The 21263-nt window shown below is 49.0% G+C and overlaps 1 protein-coding gene across 5 annotated transcripts in view; it reads left to right on the top strand.

Moving 5' to 3' along the window:
• LOC135247329 (serine-rich coiled-coil domain-containing protein 2-like) overlaps positions 1-21263 on the top strand; it is a 72925-nt gene that overhangs the window by 17386 nt on the left and 34276 nt on the right. For all 5 annotated transcript variants that reach the window (XM_064320632.1, XM_064320631.1, XM_064320636.1 and 2 more), the window contains exons 3-4: positions 4236-5616; positions 6946-7145. In XM_064320632.1, coding sequence (XP_064176702.1) covers positions 4278-5616; positions 6946-7145 — 1539 coding nt within the window. In that variant the 5' untranslated portion in view covers positions 4236-4277. The remainder of the gene's footprint in view (positions 1-4235; positions 5617-6945; positions 7146-21263) is intronic.

Below are 21263 nucleotides of genomic sequence, written 5' to 3' on the forward strand. Positions count from 1 at the left end.
AACGTTGTGTTTCAGATCATAAGACACATGCACATGCACACACACACACACACACACACACTGACACGCATGCACGTACTCTCTCTCGGGAAAGCGTATGGCGAAACAGCCTTGTGGGCTGTTGCTAAAGTAAATAACCAGATGATGCACTTGAAAATGAAAGTGGAAGGTAGGCTGCATCATGTGAGCTCTGTATTTCAAGTTTTAATGCTGCAGGCGTGCTGCCTGTGACCTCACCGTCATGGCTGTGTGGCACCTCTCCGTCAGCAGCTTCGCCCAAGCAGGGCGTGAGAGCGAAACTCAGGGTACGAGGACCAATCAGCTGTCTGTGAACTGAACGGGCTTCTAAGAAATAGTAACTTGGGGCTGCCCAACCCTGTTCCTGGAGATCTACAGTACTGTGAGTTTTCACTCCAACCCTAATTTGGCACACCTGATTCTCCTAATCAACTGCTGTACTAGATCTCTAGCTGCTGAATGAGCTGTGCTTTGTTAGGGTTGAAATGAAAGGGAGCAGGATGGTAGATCTCCAGGAACAGGGCTGGGGAGCCCTGGTGTAACTGACGTGTCTGAACGTGTGGTGCTCCTGCCAGGCTTTGGGTACTGAGGCTGGAGCCGCTGGCTGCTGGCTGACCCGGTTGATAGGAGGAAGGGGTTTTACCGGGCCGACAGGTGGCACGGCGGCCCTCCCGCCACCGGTCTGCACCAGGCGCGTTGGCGGCACTGGACGCGGGTCATCGTTGAGCAGGTACCCGGGGGCGACTGGTCCGATTGGCGCTACTTCTCGCGACGCGGTCATCTGAACCGCTGTCACTAAATTGACCCTGGTTAAACTGGTGCAGGGGTTTACTTTCAGGTCTGATGTGCTTTTGCTTTGTGGGTGATCACTGTTCATTAATGGTGGCTGTGCTGGGCTTGGGTCATTTTGGCCAGATTAATTAGCACCTAATTCCATCTGCGGTTCTGCAGCTGTGTTTGTACCCTGCAGGATAACTTCTGATCCATGCATTGATCCATGGGCACACACACACACACACACACACACATAGACAGACAGGCAGGAAGGCAGACAGACAGACACCGCCACACACACACACACACACACACACACACATGCCCACACACTCACACACGCACGCACACACACGAGCATGCGTGCACACACACACACACACACACAGGCTATATTTGATACAGAGGGCTGTTCTCCCTGTCTCTTCACGCCTCTGTGCCGAAGCCCTTTATGGATCAGAGTCTCCTCCTCGGACCCTCCACCCCGCCCCTCCCTCAGTCATATTTATTTCCGCACAGAGAAGCGCCGGCTGTGCTGTCTGTGTCTGCGCCTCCTCCTGCAGGGCAGGCTGCCCACACTGAGAGAGGGAGAGATAGAAACACCTCCCATGGGAGCTGCAGGGGATCAGTGTGGATTAACACAGATTAATAAGACTGTGAGCTGCTGGAGGGCACCGCTACCAGCCATGCTGGATGTGCTAACGCTAATGAGTTAATGTAGTCCTGTGTTAACGTAACAGTCTGTGTCTGTGTATGCGAGAATGTCCAGCACGTCTCGTGTGCTGGCTTTCGTCCGTGTGACCGTACCCTTTAAAGGGGCCTAGTGGACCCACCCCAAGCCAGCCCCCCCCCTGCCCCCCCCAAAAAAATTCTGTATTCTTATCAGGAACCCAGCCACACAAGAGCTTTGCAGGGTATTTGTTAGAATATTTTTGTCCTAAATCCCCTTCCATTGATTTTTAGTGATGAATCCTTCTCGTCTCGTTGGAGACGACCCCGTGCCGCGGTCTGGCGACTCAAAGCGGATCGCGGCTCAGTCACAGGAGCGTGACCGCCGCGAAGAGGAAGCGGCTCGCAGAAAAGCTGTGAAATTCTAGAAGATTCTAGAAGATTCTCAAGGCCGCAGCCTTTACCAAAGGAATCGTCCCTGTGCACTGCTGCTAGTTATTGCTCTGTAACCTTGCTGCACGTGTTTTATCTATAGTAGTCTGATTGTAAATGCTAATGTGTTGCGCCACAAGCTAGAGTTTCACAGACAACTGCAACCACCAATCTGCATTCCTCTGCTCCTCATTTGCAGTGATCTGAGCAGGTGTAGGCATTGGTTTCATTTGGTGTAGTGCACTATAGCTTGCTGGTTTACTATAGTTCAACTGTAGTAAGTTGTCTGGTTGTTGCCATATGAATTAACTCACTAGCTACCCAACTAGCTACTGATATTATCTGCAGGGACTTGGGCTGGGTTTCTACATGGCGAAACCAAAATGTATGCAAATATCCTTTAATAAAATCTGAGAATGTGCACTTTAACAAACATTTGAATTGATTACAAATCGAAAAATGATGTACACAGCCAAATCAAGAAAAGATAAGTCTTTGTCCAAAACATTATGGAGCACTGTATAGTTGAGAAAAAATATAACCTCTGTCCTTAAAACTCTTTCATTCTCCCTCTCTCTCTCCCTCCTTCCACCTGCCTGCCTGTCCATCAGTCCTGGCAGCTGCACTCACACTTGCTGCAGTGGCCATTTACAAGCAGCCTTATTATATAATCCAGTAAAACAGGGGGATGACCCTGAGCCAACAATCACCCACAGTGAGTGAGTATGCAGTCTGGGATAGAAATGCAGACACAGGCCACACACAAACACACACACACACAAATAAATACACTCATAAACACACACACACACACACAAACACACACAGACGGGGGACACACATACACGCACATACACGCACACATGCGCACACACACAAACACACATGCACACACACATAAACACACACACACGCAAGCGCACACAAATACACACACACACACACACACACACACAGATGGGGCACACCAACACACACACACACACATTAGGATTCTGTATTAATCATCCAATTAAAATATGACCCTGTGACAAATTCTGGTGTCAGAGTGTCAGAGCGGCCTGTTAGGTTCTGACGTGTTTAATAACCCTCAGATTCTTTCTGTAAGAAACCAAAACCCAATGGGATTATCCTCTATATCCCTGTGAGTATAATAAAGGTCCAAACTAAAACATCAATTGAAATGTAATTGAAGCTTTATATCCGTACACAATGCTCCAGATATATCCAATATCCATTCATGTGGATACGGTCCTTCCTGGTCATGCTGTTGAAGCCTGAAGCTGTCGGGGGAGGTTGACTCCAGGTTAAACTCGTGCTCTTTGAAAGAATAAAGGTTCCTGTTTCAGTTTTCCTGATCGAGGACCGGCCCCAGTCTGCCTGGCTGTGGGTGAGAAGCCGCATGTGAATGTGGCCGAATGCAGGTCATTGTCTATTGTCACTCCTTTACAGAAATTGTTATTGTTCCCTGCCCTGCGGCCATTTTGCTTGCTCTTGTCACCTTTAGTTCAGTTTGCGTACGTTTTCGTGTCGCGTTCGATACGGTTGACAGCAGCTCCAAGAGCTGAATCACTGGGACCGCATAGCTAGCGAGCGGAGTGACGCATTTGGTGATGTTGTACGTAGCCTGATGCTGTTTGTGAAGGAAGGTTCACACTAAGGTGCGCAAGATGACAATTGTACATTCTTACGGGCGAAGGACTTTGCGTGAAATGATTGCTGCTGGATTAAGGGATTGTAGTCAGTTTGGGGTGTGGGGGTCTGTGATTGGCTGTACTACATCATGAAAATACCAGGTGTGTGTATATATTTTGATTATGCAAAAAGCTTTTCCTGGTCGTTGGGTCTGTTCCATTGCCCTACCTTACGAGCCGCTTGGCTGCTTGCTGGATGTCCTCTGTTGCTCAGGATGCTCAGGATTAGGCAAAGCAGAAGCGATGTGATTGGCTGAGCGTGGTGCCTGTGCTTAGTGGTGCAGGTGTGAGTTCTCACGGGTGAATGGGTACAGGCAAGTCCAGACTCCGGTGGTGCTGAGAAATGCAGCCCCACCCTGTCGCGTGCTGGCAGAAAGGCACTGCCCGCGTGCCAACGCACCGCTCTTTACCGCCACAGTTTTAGCATCGTATTTCAGGTGTCTTCCTAAGACACAAACGATGGGACTAGTAAATTGCAGGCTAGTAAATGGGACTGAGTTGCAATAAAATTTAGGGGTTGTGATGGGTCTGATGGTTAGACACTATGATGGTGTTTTAAGTATCTGCTCTGCCTGTAGAATCCCACAGGAATGATGTGCCTCTAGTGGTCAGAGTGAGTTATAGCTCTTTTTCTCTCTGTTTTTGTAGCTCCGCCCACCCCACTCTCATCAATGACCCAGCTGGCAGCTGATGGAACAGAAGGTGCTCAACAAGCCCAGCATGGTGTCCAGGCTGCCTAAATTTGGTGCCCGCCCCCAGGGCGGCACGAACCCCGTCCCCAATGGAACTGCCCAGCCCTTGCACAGCCTTGAAGGGAAGGGGGCGGGGCCCCTGGGGAAGCCCAACGGGATGGTCCGTCTGCCTCCTCCCTTCACTCTGAAGTGGAAGAAGGGTGGAGGAAGCCCCTCCCCCGGCCTGCTGAGCCCCGCGGAGGGGGCGGAGCCTCCGAAGCAGGGGGAGGAGGGCAAGGCCGGGCACCGCCCTCAACCTCAGCAGCAGCCGCCCGCCCCCAGAGAGCTGAAGAAGCCCTCGCTCCTCAGCGCCAAGGCGCGGCGCTCTGCCTCGGCCGTGACCTCCGCCACCTCCAGGACCATACCCCAACCCTCCAAACCCGCCCCCCGCGGGGGCTCCGCCCAGGCTTCCCTGGGCCCCGGGCCCCACGGCAACAAGCCGGGACTGAACGGCGCCGCCGGGCGGTTCGGCCTGGGCCTGCAGCGGGCGGGGTCGAACCCTGCGGCGGGCGGCCTGTCCCAGTCCAGCGACAGCCTGAAGGCCTCGTCCGTGGAGGCGGACAACATGGTGCGCTCCCAGAGCTTCACCCACTTCAAACAGGTGCCCTCCCCCACCGCCCAGCCCATCACCCGCTCCTTCTCCTTCACCAGGGCCACGGAGCGGGCGAAAACCCTGGGCGTGGCCCGGGGCGGGGCCGTCCAGTACGGCAAGGGCCCCGCGGCCCGACCCACCGGTGGCTCCGCCCCCCCTAGCAACCTGAAGAAGCCCCTCCAGCCTGCCAGCGCACCCGGCAAGCCGACGATGCTCGCCTACAGACTGACACGCCCCTCCCTGAGCAGGCAGCCCCGCCCACTGCTGGCAGGGAAGGCCCGGAGCGACCAGGAGGCGAGCGGCGGGGGCGGGATCTCTTTGGAGACCTCCCCCCTCGCCCCAGACCCGCCCAGCGACATGGAGGACGCGGCGCCGGCCCCGGAGAGCTGCCCCGTGGAGATGGAGGTGACCTGCGATCCGGAACCTTCCGCACACTACCTGGTGGAGGCGCTGGAGGACATGTCGCTCTCCTCCACCTCCTCGCTGGAGCGCAACGACACCAGCGAGGAGTACCTGGATGACTTCGACAACCTGGGAGACGGGGGAGGCATGCTGCTGTTCCCCGCCCACGACGACGGGGTCCACCAATCACAGCCTTGCGCCGATGACAACGCCCCCACCCACAGTCCGCCCGCCACGCCCACTCAGACCCGCCGCTGCAGCTTCCTGACTGACAGTGTGGACTGGGCAGCAATGGGACTGACTGGTGAGACTGTGTACTATACCAGTGTGCGTGATTGTGGGAGAGGTCTTGTACTACACTAGTCTGAGGGATTGTGGGAGAGGTTACAGTAGGTACTATACCAGTGTGAGTGATTGTGGGAAAGGTTATGTACAATAACAGTGTGTGTGATTGTGGGAGAGGTTATTTACTATGCCAGTGTGAGTGATTGTGGGAAGGTTATGACTAAAACAGTAGGGGTGATTGTGGGAGAGGTTTATGTACTATACCATGTGAGTGATTGTGGAGAGGTTTTACTACAGCAGTTTGTTGTGGGGAGTGGATTGAAGATCACCGTTCGGTGACTTGCGGAGAAGAGACTATACCAATGTGAGTGATTGTGGGAGAGTTTATGTACTATACCAATGTGAGTGATTGTGGGAGAGTTTATGTACTATACCAATGTGAGTGATTGTGGGAGAGTTTATGTACTATACCAATGTGAGTGATTGTGGGAGAGTTTATGTACTATACCAATGTGAGTGATTGTGGGAGAGTTTATGTACTATACCAATGTGAGTGATTGTGGGAGAGTTTATGTACTATACCAATGTGAGTGATTGTGGGAGAGGTTATTTACTATGCCAATGTGAGTGATTGTGGGAGAGTTTATGTACTATACCAATGTGAGTGATTGTGGGAGAGTTTATGTACTATACCAATGTGAGTGATTGTAGGAGAGTTTATGTACTATACCAATGTGAGTGATTGTGGGAGAGGTTATTTACTATGCCAATGTGAGTGATTGTGGGAGAGGTTATACAGTATACCAATGTGAGTGATTGTGGGAGAGTTTATGTACTATACCAGTGTGAGTGATTGTGGGAGAGGTTATTTACTATGCCAGTGTGAGTGATTGTGGGAGAGGTTATACAGTATACCAGTGTGAGTGATTGTAGGAGAGTTTATGTACTATACCAATGTGAGTGATTGTGGGAGAGGGTATGTACTATGCCAGTGTGAGTGATTGTGGGAGAGGTTATACAGTATACCAATGTGAGTGATTGTGGGAGAGTTTATGTACTATACCAATGTGAGTGATTGTGGGAGAGTTTATGTACTATACCAGTGTGAGTGATTGTGGGAGAGGTTATTTACTATGCCAGTGTGAGTGATTGTGGGAGAGGTTATACAGTATACCAGTGTGAGTGATTGTAGGAGAGTTTATGTACTATACCAATGTGAGTGATTGTGGGAGAGGGTATGTACTATGCCAATGTGAGTGATTGTGGGAGAGTTTAGGCAGTACAGCAGATTTGTTGTAGGTTAATGGGGGATTGAAGAATTTGACCGGTCTCCGGTGCCCTCCTGCAGGAGTTAACGACGACTCCGGGGTTCCGTGCTTGTCCCCCGAGGCTGGGTCCCCCGAGGTGGACTTCCCCCACGGCTCCTCGCTGGACCTCTCCCCGTCGGACAGTTCGGGGGGCACCTACATGTGGGACGAAGAGGGGCTGGAGCCCCTGGGGACCATCGCTCACCCCTGCGGGAGCTACGATTCTGACCTCAACAGCCTGGTCAGTCAGACCCCTGCTTCACTGTCCCAACACAAGCATGAGAACTCTTCCCCCTCAGACACATACTCAAACACACTGCCTACCTGTAAAAACTTGCAGATGTGAGCACACATGCACACACGTACACTCACACACACACATACACCAATGGTCACACACACACACACACGTACACTCACACGCACATACACCGACAGACAGACACACGCACACACGTGCACTCCCACACACACACATATATACACTGATAGGCACTCATACATGTACACACACACACATACGCGCACAAACATACACACAAATGTTCACCATGGAGAGGCAAAAACAGAAAATAGTTCTGTTTTTTTAATGCCAAGCATTACAGTGAGGTCATGAGCTCTCTGTGCCCTTCATGTCAGTGCCAACGCAAACTGCTTATGGCTGCTGGGACAGATTTAAAGTGATACTGACATATGGAAGTCCCTAGAAATCATCTTACAGTAGTTTTGCTAGCGGGTGTTAGCCCGCAGCTGTCTGACCTGTTACGGAAGTCTGGGGAATAGTTTTAGAATGCAACGTGCTTTATTTTCATAAGGGAATACCGGTGAAGAGCATGAATAACAACTGTTTTAAAGCATTTGTGACCACCCATTGTTCTAAGGTTATAACACAGTATTGTATTATTATTATGCGTTAATATTGGATGGCTGAGATAAACAGTTTCATTCCCTCGTGAACGTGGACCTGGATATTGGGCAATAGTCCCGATTAATTCTGTTGGTACAGCCAGTCAATTGCTTTCCAGTGCCAGGCTTATTAATTCTCTCAACTGCCTCTGCTTGTTAACACCCCCACTAATTAGGGATTATTGGGAATTAAGACTCCTAATGGGATGAAATGAGAGGGTCAAGGCTGACCGCCCCCCCTCCCCTCCCCCTGTCCCATGTGGCTGGTCAGGCCCCAGAGCACCCCCCTCCCCCACCCCCTCCTTTTTGAGAAAGCATGCCCATGTGACCTTCCAGACAGGTTCAGTTCGTTCACCTTTTTCTTGTAGTTTTTCTGGCGCTTGAGGGTTTTAAATCCTTGCACGGTTGGGATTTGAGGCCTCATAAGCTCTCCCTTAGGAGGTTTAGGAATTAGCCCCAGGACTGTCGACCTAACGGGCTGTTTGTTGGACAGAGGTAGCGTGAATGTGAAATGGGAGTAGATTTTGGTGATTATGGGTCCTGGGAGGGAGGGCGTAGGGTATGTTCAGCTTTCTGTTTGTGTGCGTGTGTGTGTGTGTCAGTGTGTGTGCGCGTGCTGTATTGTTATACAGTCTATGGTTGTACGTGTCTGTGTTTCTGTGACTGAGAGAATTTGTGTGTGTGTGTGTGTACATGCGTATAATGTCAGATATATGGTCTAATTTGGGTGCTCCCAGGTGGAGTTCTCTGTACAGTGTTCACTTAAAGGTATGGAATCCCGTTACACTGGAAAAAAAGGGTAAATGGGGCCTTGGTGGATGCAGCCTTTTAAATAACTTAGAAGCAAGGATTCTGATTCAGCCCTAATCAGTCTGGATGCCCACATCTGACCGTTACATTTAATCTGTTGGTCCTTTTCCATAATTCTGTAGGCTGCATGAGGAGTTCTGAGCTTTTGCAAATGATCCTAGAGAGACCCCTTGTGGCAAATATTGTCATAACAAACAATTTTCTTCCTCAATTCTGGACAACGCATCCAGTGTCCAGTCAGGATTTCTGTTTATGCCACGTAGGGTAATATATGCCCCTATTTAAAACACCAAAGGAGGTGAAATAATCAGATAACCTTTGGATAATAGTTTCATAATACTGGAAAAATATTGTTTTTTTTTTTTTAATCTTCATTTAACCAGTTAAGTCAGCTGGAGATCTGAATTCTCCTTTGCGATGGACAAACCGAGGCTTGTAAGTGGGTAGGTCTGCAACCGATTGTTTCGCTAATCAGATGTACGCACTTATCCAGAGTGACTCACAAGGCTAATGCTACATGATAGAGTAAGTACAAAGCACGAGAGCGAGAAGAAAACTGGCATCAAGCTACGCTATAATAAAGAACACATGACAGTAAAAGCATAGTGGCTGAAGTTGTTCTTGAAAGCTACACACATCATATTAAGTGAGTGTGGGGTCTTGCAGTGATCTATAAATACAGCATTGCCTTAGATCATAGCGCCAGGCCGCGGTCCACAATATCAGTTTTAAACATGAATCAAATGACCATACTCGTAAAGAACAATGCTATCAACAATCATTTGAGTCTTTTTTTTATGGGCTGTTTTGTGCGGTTTTGGAAGAGTCATCTTGAATTTTATTTTAATTTATTTTCTTTTTAAAGGAGAGTGGGGGGGAAAGTCCGTCCTCCTTCTGTATTTTTTATTTCATTCAGACAGGTAAAAAGCAGAGAGGGTAACAGAGAGAGAAGGGACCTCAGCTGAGAAAGTGCCCCTGCGGGGGTTCGAACCCCTGGTCCAGCGGGTGGGGGGGGGCTGCCCCACACGTCTCTCTGTCATTTGTTGATGGAGGAACCATATGATATGCTTTTGTAGTTTTGTATGTGCTAATGCCGATGCCTAATTAAGTGCAGTAACTAGTGCCCAGTGTGAGTCATATACAGGACAATAACTACACACTGATGGATAGGAGATTAGTACTGACTGTTTAAAAGGGTGCGGTCTGGAAGTATTTGTGGACATTGACACAATTTTTGTAGTTTTGGCTCTACTTCACCGCATTGGATTTGAAATAATGAATGTGCGGCTCGAGCGCAGACCGTCAGGTTTGATTTGAGGGTATTAACAGGATTTGCAGCCCTTTTATACATAGTCGCCCCATATATTTCAAATCCAATGTGCTGGAGTACAGAGCCAAAATAACAAAAAATATGTCACTATCCAAGTACCTAGGGATTGCACAGTACATGTTCAGACTCTTAGATAAATACTCTGTCTAAATAATGGACACCATAAATATCATATTATATTATTCATTTTATGATATTTTTAATATTTTTCAGTGACTAGGGTAAAATCGCTATCGTGTTGGGTTCTCCAAAAGTCCCTTATCCCTTGAAGTCGATGGCAGGTTTTATAGAGTATTACTGAAGTTACTTGTGTGTGAAAAATGCTAATGAGTTGGGCATGGGCATGCTAGTATTTAGCATTGGGCCTGGGATTTAACACATGATATTGAAGGCTGGGAGATGGCGATTTCTGTAACTGATTAATTTCATATCATTTTTATCATTTGAGAAGCGTAGTTTGGATGCTTGATTATCACACACATCACCCGATGAACACAATGATGTACACTCTACATTGTAAGTCACTATGGGTGAAAGCATCTGTTAATTTAATGCCGTGTAATGCCGCGTTTTAAAGACGGCTTGTTGACTAGTAAGCAGAATTGTTTTTTTAAATGAATTATATTTTTGAAATTCAATCTGCTGACTAAAGACAGCGCAGGTCACTTTTTCTCAGAACAGCCATGGAACTACAGTATATACGCATAAAATAATGGCACGGCGAAATAAAAGAAGTGCGTAGGAGTTTTGGCTTGCGATGGATGAGCGATTTAGAGCTTGGTGCGGCTAAAGCGGTGCACTTCACTGGGTCATGATAGAAGGATGACTGTATTATAGCGCTGGTACCTCTGCCTCTATTGTAATGCTAATTTCGGCTGTGTGTGGATGGAGCTCATTCGGGTTGCCATAAAGAGGCCTACAATTATGCTCTTGGCTTGGACAAGAATCGCTGTAATGTTGCCATGGTGTGTTCTAGCTCTTGGACGCACAGCTCAGAAACCACTTTTGGATGATAGGATTTAAGCAAACGTGTAAATATATGCAGGGCGCCGACGTGGGAGAACTTGCGTTACAAAACTACATAAAAAAAGATTTTGCTGCATTCATTCAGCCCATTTGTCCTGCATCTGTGTTTGAGTAATAAAATATTTATTTGCAATCTTTTATTTATCCGGACAGCAAAAGCCAAACATACCCATGAATATTCAGATGTTGGTAAAACATTGAAAAACTGAAAGGCCAGCTGATGCTGTTTGTGATGCGTGAGCATAACTGCTGCTCTCGCTGGCGACGCGGCAGGCTGGGACGCCGGCGCGTCCCACGGCCCAGATCGGATCGGACCGCGCCGTTGCCGCTGGGAAACAGATGGGCGGGCGCGTCGCGGCGATGATTACAGTCAGCGTGGTACCTCCCACCTCGTCGCTCACCGGCGAGTCTTCCGCTCGATCCGGAGAGAGCTTGCGGTCTGCCGCGCGTCGGCCGTCATAATCGTAGGACAGCTCCGAACGCAGAAAGAGAGGAACCGAGGCCCAATTACGCTCCGTGCACGCTCTTCCTAATGCGCCTGTGTGTCAGTGCCGCGGTCGCTGTCATGTAGTGACGCCTCACAGGCAGTGCTAAATGTCAGGAACCGTAAGCCATTCAACTGAAATTTCCTTTTAACTTTCCCCGCCCAACTAACTGTTGAATAAACGACAGGAAAATCAGCATGTTAACCAAGATTCTTGCAGTCACATGCTATTCCGATGCTAAACGTTGTGTTTCACCATTACGCGTCAGTACAGTATGGCAAAACGGAGCTGTGGCGGTTTCTCCTGAGGTTTTGACAGTGGCGTTGTAAGATATCAGATGCATCTTGTCACCTACCAGGGGCGGTGTAGGCTCACAGTGCTTTTTGCTCAGAATGTGTGCTCAGAATGTTCAGAATTAGTTTGGAATCCATCTCTCCGGGAGAGATTTAGCGCTCAAAATCCCTCCAAATCGCCCAGCTTTCACGTTAGCCCCGGTAATCGCACTGTGAGTGCGGTGGGAGGGCGGTTTGAATGCTGATGGCACGTCCTTTTTAGATCTATTCTCGCGACTGACAGACTTGCTAAAGCGCGCTTTCAGATTCTGCTATTTAACATGCAGTGGAACCATTTCCTTGTGTCTTTGGAATGGCTGCGGAAACCACGTGCTCTCTTCTGATCAGTTAGCCGTTCTCCTGTGGAACTACATGGCCTATGGTTTGGGATGGTGTGCAGGTGGCATCGTAGGAGCGAGACCACATTTCACTCACTCCTCAGTAGTGTGGCACAGTGGTGACAAGAAGAGGAAAGCAGGAATATGAAGAAACTACTGCTCTACTTGTCAGGGCTCTATGGTGCTCCCATTTTTGGAGAATTTGCTCCTAAAAAATTATGTCTGCTAACTGGAAAAATAATTTTAGCAGCACATGTACTAATTGGAGAGCGTTAGTGAGCACATGTGCTCCTTGTACAAAATTTTAGCGTAGAGTCCTGCCTGTACAGGCTGTTGCTTTCCAAGCTTTTGTTCTTTGTGAGTGGACAGTGATGTGGTCAGGGGGTGTCAGTCAAGGAGTACGGGAGCCCCTGCTGGTTTTAGAGCCATACCCTCCAATCAGGGATCGATCCTCGCGCAGGACTCCCTGTGAGCGGCCTGCCTGTCCTCGGCGGTGACCTCAGCCCAGAAGCCGAAAGCAGAGGTGGGGGGGCCCTCTCGTCTCTCCCCACCCGCTCCTCGGCGCGTCTGCCCGCCCCTCGGGCCTTTTCAAAACACTTCAGCTCCCAGCATCCCGTGCCACCGCTTCTAATTCAAGCGAAGCCGCGCGTCGCGCCGGCTCGGTCCTTACGAGAGGAGAAGAGGAGGCGACGAGGGCCGCTTTAAACCGCCGCGCCCGGCGGACGGGAAGCGGCCGATATCCCGCCGGGCGGGAGATTAAAAACGGCGGAGAGAAAAAGGCGGAGAGAGAGAAAGAGAGAGAGAGAGAGAGAGAGAGAGAGACTGGGCCTCGCTCTGAGACGCATTAAGCTGCCTCCTGAAGAGATGGCCGGCTTTAAAGAGAGAAGCACGGGGCTCATCAGACAGACGTTTGGGCGGGTAATTGAATGCGCGGCCGCTCCCGAAACATTCCGCACGCCGCCGGCGCCCCGCCCGCCGAGCCCGACGCCCGCGCTAACGCCCGGGGAGTCGCCTTTCCATTCAAATCAGATTCATTACGCGTGTCTGGCGCGCTAGCAGAGCCGAATAAGTTTAGCCCTGTCTGCCACCGTGACGAGAGAGAGGCCTGTAATCTTCCCTAATGGGAGCTAGCGCTTCCTTTTCAGAGCGAGCGAGCGAGCGCTCTACCCAACGCCGGACTTCCGCCGGTTTGTCAGAAAGCGACGAGACGGGGCGCTCCTCTGCGTGGCGGCGTGGAGCGTGGTGGGTAGGCGGTCTCGCCGCCTCGCCGTGATCGACGCCGCGTTGATTGGAACCGCGGTGTAATTGACAGCCGGAGGAGACAGCTGCTAAAACGGCCATTAAGACGCACTGTTAACGTGACTCCATGTAAACGGCACTTCCTGTGCGGAGCGGCGCGTGCCCGTTCGGGTTATAGCATGAAATGCGTTAGCATGGCGCGTGCCCATTTGGGTTATAGCATGAAATGCGTTAGCATGGCGCGTGCCCATTTGGGTTATAGCATAAGCATGTTAGCATGGCGCGTGCCCATTTGGGTTATAGCATGAAGCACGTTAGCATGGCGCGTGCCCATTTGGGTTATAGCATAAGCACGTTAGCATGGCGCGTGCCCATTCGGGTTATAGCATGAAGCACGTTAGCATGGCGCATGCCCATTTGGGTTATAGCATAAGCACATTAGCATGGCGCGTGGAACCCACCTATCGGTGGCTTCCTTATCAGTGCACTGACTGAAAGTGAGACCTGGAATGCCTGAAATCGCTATGCAGTATGGGTGCCATTCGCATCCTCACAAATGTTTCGGATCCAGGGCCTGCTCTGTCAGCCGGAGCGCGGACGCCATGTCGGGGCACACGCGGAGCGGAGAGGGGAAGCGGTTAACCCTCTGTCCCGCGATAATCCGCCGGCCAGACCCCCCCCGTCAGGAAGCTGCGTCAGGGCCCGCGGTGTGGAAGAGCACCTGGTGCGAGACGGGCGTAATGTACACCTCCGCGCGGTGGCGGGGATTAGACGCAACAAGCCAAGCGGCTAAACTCGCCGCGACAGTGTGCGCACATCCCCGTGCAGAACAGAATGCGGTTCTGTCATGCTCTCTCTCTCTCTCACTCTCTCTCCTTCTCTCTCTCTCTCTCTCGCTCTCTCTCCCTCTCCTCTCTATCTCTCTTTGTCTCCTCACTGTCTGTCTCGCGCTTGCTTTCTCTCTCTTTCACTGGTTCTGTGTGCACACTTCTCCTCAGTTGACTCTAATGTCCTCCAGCTCTCATTCTACTGCCAGTGCATCACCCACTGAGCTGAGTGTGTGAGACCCACTGAGCTGCTCTACCTTATACGTGCGCCAATGCTCCGTTTGTGTTGCCCAACATTCTTAATAATTTAAATGTCTGGCAGCATGTTTTGGCATCAGCCATTACTTTAATGTTCTCTTATTCATCCCACTCAGAATCTGCTTTAATTGGCTTGCATAAAACATGTTTTAGTCCATTTGCAAGGTGCTGTTGATCCACCTCACCAAAATTTGCCTTCTTAATAAAGAGCTCCCATTTTAGGACGGGGATTTCTGTGAAAAGGGGCCGTACTTTCATCGTGCCCAGCTTCCATGGTAAGAAGTTGCCTACTTCTGTCCACCGGGTGGCAGTGTTGCTCCAGCGCGAGCTGAGCAAGCTCTGCTGCGGGAGGCTGCTGGTGCGGAGAGGCACGGAGGAGGGGGCGGGGGTGAGGAGGGAGGGGTTCCGCTCACCGAGCGCCAATCGCGTCTGCACGCAGCGCCCCGCCGGGGGTGTGAGCTTCCTGCTCTTTGCATAATCTGCACCGTCAGGCCAGAGGGTACGCGGGAGGAGCACGTTAAGCAGAATCGAGCCGACTAAAGATGCTCCAGGGACCACAGACGTCTCTTCTCCCCCCCCCCGTCTCACACGTACCTGCTTTGTAGCGTCGGTAGTGCAGATATTCTTTTCTGATGTGTAAATGTCTTCTTCCTTGCTGTTTGCGATGTGCCATCCCACCTGCTGGCTTCTGAAGAGCGTCTAAGTAAGCGAGTAAAAAGTGTGTAGGTCTGTTTTATTTATCAGGAAACCAAACTGGCACAAGATTTATGTTTTGTTTTTTTTTTTGCCTTTGGAAAGTTGAAATGGTGACTTTTTTTTGTTCTGAAGTATTTGAGTGATCTGTTGGTGGCATTTGTTTGACATTCATGTTGAGGATATCTGGATTGCTTTTCTCATGGGCTTACTTATTTTTCTGCTTATTTTTATTTTCAGAAGCGCAGTAATGAAGTGTTGTGTGTTATCTTCAATTGCATGACCTGCCTGACTTGCGCGTCTGAACCATAACTAATAAAAAATGTAAGGATAGGAAAAAATATTGGAGACTGCGTATGTTCCGCTCTGGCCTGTAAATTCCCTCAGATCTACCAGACATGAACTGTAGATCACAAATAACTCCCAGCTGCGAACTCTAGATCCCCAGACATCAGCCGGATTTTAACTGTAGATGATTTCTCTTCGCCATGAACGTCCAGGCTCTTCTGTTTTTCCTCGACGGCCAAAAAATAAAATAAAATTTGGTGGTCTCTTCTTTAGCCTCCACGCTAACTTTAGCACCAAAGCCTGTTTCGGCTGTCGTTTGATCGTTGGAATTTTCTATCTACATGGCAGAAGCTTTGAATGGCAATTCATTAGCTAGTAAACGAGCAAACGAGGTGGATGCATTAGTCCTTTGTTTTACCATCTTTAGTCATTAGGGTAAGCTGTAGATTAGTCAGCCATTGTGCAACCACTAAACAAGCCATGCTCGCAGTGCATTAAAAGCACAAATGAATTTTAAGCATCGCTTATGGGTCCGATCCCCCCATAAAACCAGTGTAAGTACCCACTCCCCCTTGAGCAGTTGCTGTTGTCTAAATGCGCTGAATATTAGCGGGCACCTGAGGAATCCGTTACAATGTGGAGCGTTTGAGTCTCCGCAAGCGCTTCAGCGGAGAGTCGGGCGGGGCCGTCCGACAATGTAAAACGGTCTGGCTGTTTCCGTTTTTAAGAGAATAAAGATTAATTTCTCCAGAGTGTTTTCAGAAAACCTGTCGACTGCTCCCCCCCCCCTCCCTCCCTCCCCGCCCCCCTCCCAAGCCCGTCAGGCTACGGCGAGCTGCGGCGGTCGAAGTCGCCGTGCGAAACGCGCGGCTGATTTCATCTCGCCGCTGACGTGTGCCTGACCTTTCTCTGCTGTACTGATATTAGCTGTCGATTTCATTAAACTCGGAGGCCGCTCTCTCGCGATGGGGTTCGCCGACAGCGCCCGCCCCGTTCCGTTTCGGGGAGAACCCCCCCCCCCCATCCAGATCTGGTCAGCCTTCCTCCCCCCTCATCTTCTTCGGCCAGACGAAAAGCCTTAAGCCTGGATGACTCTAGCACAGGCTTGCGAATAGGAGGCACGGTTCAGGGGGTTTCTGTTGAACCTGCAGTAAAGCCACCACTCGAGTGAGAGAAACACGGCGGCTTCTGAAATGGAACAGGTGATGTCACAATGGCTGTGATGTCAGCATTCAGACAGCCATTCATTACCCCTCTGATTAATGGTGCCAAGTGAAGTTCAAATGTCTCACTGCAACAGAACAAAAAACAAAGCCAAAAAAAATAACTCGGCCATCTCACAGTCTATGAAACTCCTCTATGATTCTGAAAAACAAATGTATCTTGGCAATGCATGGAATGGTCAAATAATGCCGCTGTTCTTGAACAGTCTAGGAAAATAACCACTTTCACAACAATGTCCTTCAAAAATGTATTGCATGAGTTTTTTACAGCAAACAAGCTGCCCTAACAAGTTTTCTTTTAAATAACTCTGTGTTGTTTATAATTCCAGCAAGCGTTGCTATTTGCTCAGTGTAGTATTGCCAGTACACTGGATCGTAACATGTAGCACGTGCAGTATTTGCCTAAGAAAATGAACTTGGGCTGGGATTAATCTACAGTTTTTCCGAAATTCATAATGCAGGGGAACCTCTTTGTGAATAGAGGGTTTGGGTGCACAAATGAGATGTCAAAACAGCAGAAAAAGCACCCGGAAGGTTTGGGCCACACACAACACAAAATGGCTCGTATGTAAAGAACCAAGGAGCACCCCTGACCTAATCTCTATTCTAGCAGTCAGTGTGGGGTATGGACTCCTACTCATGGCAACATTTGATGCTGAGATCGTATCATTGCTTAAAATCTCTGCAGGAGAAACAGGAGTGGCTTTATCTGGTCGAAATTTAGTCAAACGCACCTGTGCCTCCACTTCTGGTTCAACAAGATTTCAAGGTCCCTTTAATATACCCTTTCGTATACTTCAAATATAATTGAAAGCAGCACTTGAAAATGTGTACCCTTTAGAAGACTAATGCAGTTCTGGAAGACTAATGCAGTCTAGAAGATCCTCAAGCATACTCAACAAGTGTTCTTGGGTTTTGTAGTTCAGAATTCACTGAAGATGATGATTGCTCTGAAAGCCGTCCGTGACGTTTGACCTCTAGAAAGCCAGGCTCGTACATAGCTCTGGCATTTCTGACAGGAGCTCGGAGATGTTCTGCACCCCTCCCGCCTGGGCCCCGTCGTCCGCTGGTGCTGCAGGAAATATTTTGAGGAGGCTTTCTTGAATGACAGGTGGCTTCCAGGTGAATGATTAAGGCCAGCTTCCCAGCATTCTCACTTGAAATGAAATTGGATGCTGCCTCCGAGTTCATGAATTTTGTACCAGCCAGCGGTGCGAAGCTGCATAAATTCCCTGGGCGGCGCACACCGGATTCAAAGTGCAGGAAGTTGACGAAGGTCAAGTCTGGTTTTTTTTTTTTTTCCCCTCCTTTTTTCCTCCCCGTCTTATGTGGGCCAGCATCGGATGAATGGGCCTGCTTCCTCTCTCTGTGCTCTGGACCTCCTTCGGTGAAAAGAAGGAACCGTGACTTCCCCGAGAACGGCCCAATGTGTCGTGTCTGCGCTTTCCGATGTCCTTCGCTTTCCTTAAGATAAAACCTCACCTGAATGCAGCTGAAGGGCCGTGTCCAGAGAACCAGAACCAGAAGACGGCACATCTCACTGAAAGGGAGGCCAAAAAATGGAGGGCACTTCCTGAGAAAATCAATGAAATTGCAGACACAGGCAAAGGTTGTCACTGTGCTGCACTGTGGTGACGAAGCTGAACAAAAGTACATTTTCTGGGTTTTTTTCAGATGGAAACAAATGATCTTCACGATGGCATGAGAGGTTTAAAAACACTGATTGAAGCAAGATTCTTGCTTTGAAATCCTTGAACAGATAATGCACGAATAGCAATAGCAATATTAGATATTGTGCAGCTGGAGGTGAATAGTCTGAGTAATTACTGTATTTATTTTGTTTTTATCAATGTGTTATTGTTTTTGTTCGATAAAGTTGCAGTTAATGGTGTTGAGCTCAGAACTCAATAGCCAGCAGAATTGGGTTTGCGCAAAATAAAAGCTCTTATGCCTGCTGGTGGGAGATGAGGGTGTGGGATATATTTACATTATTTCTGGACTTCATCTCCCATCAACCACTCTGGCAAATCCAGTGCAACTTAACCCCGGGGTTTAGGGCTACACCAGCCAGGTGATTAGATGAGCACAAGCCATTTTGTGTTCTGTTCCCATGTTTCTATCATTATGAATGCGTTCTGAAGCTCCGCCCCATTTTCCATCACACACATAGTTTGTTTGTTTTGTTATTTTTTCTAGAACCCTGCGAGTTTAATTTCGCAATGAGGGGAGTTTGTATCAGCGCAGCCCCCCCCGTCCTCGTCCTCGTCCCGTTTCGTAGCAGGTTTATCGTGTCCCCGGCTCCTCTCGGAAGTCCACGCGCGGGGAATCAATTGGAAACCGATTTGGGCCGAGGCTGGCGGTCAAGCACCGCCCGGCCCTGGCGCCGTGGGCTACGCGTCGAGCGCTCGTCTTCAGGCCGAGAGGAGGGAGAGCGCTTTTTCCCCGCGAGCGCCCAACGTGTGCGCGCTCGAGCGGCCTTGAGCGACGCCGAAGGGCACGGCCTTTCTGTTTCTAAAGGTCAGGCCCGTAACGCGCATGCAAGCTCGCCTGCTACTCCCTGCTTCCCTCTCCGCGCTCGGCAACAAGCGACCCGCTGGTCGGCGCAGGAGGAAAAAAAATCTCCACTCCTCATTCAGTGAAGAAATGAACAAAATTCTGTTTGCGAGATGAATAAAGCCAGTTGTCTGCGAGCGAGTTTAGGAAGGTAAAAGAGAGAGAGAGAAAAGAATAAAACGCGCCCGCTCTTTCGTTTGTTATCCGAGCGAGGCGGCAGGAATGCAACCAAGGCTGCTCCTTGAGCCCGTGAAAGGAGAGAGGAAATAAAAGGCGGATCGCAGACTGCCGTGTTCCTTTTCTGCGAACGCTCGTATTCTTTCATGTTGTTTTTCTTTTATTTTTTGTAGCGCTTATCGCTCACTGGTAACCCATTGGGCTGCGGCACCGTAGAAACAAACAGCGGCTAATGTTGGAACGAGAACTATTTCTGCTGTTTCGGCTGAGGTGTGAGCCTGGGGTGGGGGTGGGGAGGGGCGGCAAAGCACCTGAAGCTCAGTAGGTCTCAGTGAGGGGTCGGCAAGGGAATGCCATAGATGTCTTTTTTTGGGGGAAAAATCCATTCTGTGGCGTCTTATTGTGTTATTTTCACGCCAGAACATAACAAGCAATCCAACTTTTCACCAGACTTGCTTCACTTCTGTTTCTGTGAAAACAGAAACCAGATCAAAAAAGGAGCAGGATGTGGATTCGGCATTGGGCAGAAGGGCTGAATGCTGTGTGTTATTGTGGTTAGATTGACTGCAAGGGTGCTTGTCATGTGATTGCTTGGCAAGGTCACATTTGTGTGTTTTATAGCTGGCTGTCCTTGCATTGGATTTGTACCTTTTATGGCTGTGGAAATTAAAAAAAAAAAGAATTTGTTTTCTAAAGCCACATGAATTTTTTAAGGGATTTAACTTAAAATCGATAACCTCGTTAGGTCCCCATAGGTACTGGATTGGCACAGCCACCAGACTCATACAGTTAGCGGTTAATTGCGAATGCCATTAAAGCTATTTGTGTTACTAACATGTGGAGAGGAATGAAAGTAGATGGATGGAATTTCTAACAAAGACATGTACGGAATTTATGGTGCCAGGATGGAAATGGATGGAAAGGTAAAACTGAGCAACCGAGTGTACCATTTTTTGTCTGGTACACCGAACACGGACGGATTTTATATATTCTGCCCGGTTTGAAATATATCCATACGTGCACATAAACCACCAACAGTAGATCAGCGTTTTAGAAAATATACACTAAAGACTTTATCTACAGACACTACCACTTCTGCAAACCCTTTCATTATTATGAATAACCCTCAGTGTATAAAATTGCTTGTGCAGGTCATATGACTGCAGTTTGTCTGTGTGTAGGCTACTTCCCACAGATAAAAAAAGAATATAGCCTTTATATTACACTGTAAAATATGGTACTCTCACATGTTTTCGGTTATAATAACCACTCTGAATGCTGCACATGTCTGAATGTTAAGTGGCAATTAACTTGAGAGGTGTAATGAGATAATTGTCTAACACCTGATCGAAGAAGACTCACGCTACGGAGTTACTGAAATGCAGGTGAGAGATGAAATGCTTTGGGATAAAATGGTGACCCACGTAATGATACACTCAGATAAGCAAATTACTGTGGGCAGCCAACCAGCTTAAGTGGAGCACTGACTGAATAAATCTGCAGTGCTGTAATATCCCCTTTGTTTTTGGTAAAGCTGTCTTAACTACGATTCATCAGGTTATTTACACGCTTACTGAAAATGTGCATTTCAGCGTAGTTGATTTTGCTGTCTTGCTGCTGGAGATGTCTGTATGAAAAATGGTCATGTAATTAGGGTTTGTTTCTGAAACGATAATGAAAAAGGATTGAGCACTGCATCCTGTGCAGCATATCCGTAGGATCATATCTGTGAATGCCCAGTCAGGATTGAAGACCCCCCAGGACTGTGCGCGAGCCATTGTTTTGCTGGTGTGATGCCAAGGTCAATACGCTTACACTTCCACTTTGTGTGTGTGAAACGTTTCGAGACCGATGGATCCGGAGAGAAGTGCGGC

The sequence above is a fragment of the Anguilla rostrata genome, chromosome 2 (genome assembly GCF_018555375.3).
Source record: "Anguilla rostrata isolate EN2019 chromosome 2, ASM1855537v3, whole genome shotgun sequence".
In the NCBI taxonomy this organism is placed as follows: Eukaryota; Metazoa; Chordata; class Actinopteri; order Anguilliformes; family Anguillidae; genus Anguilla; species Anguilla rostrata.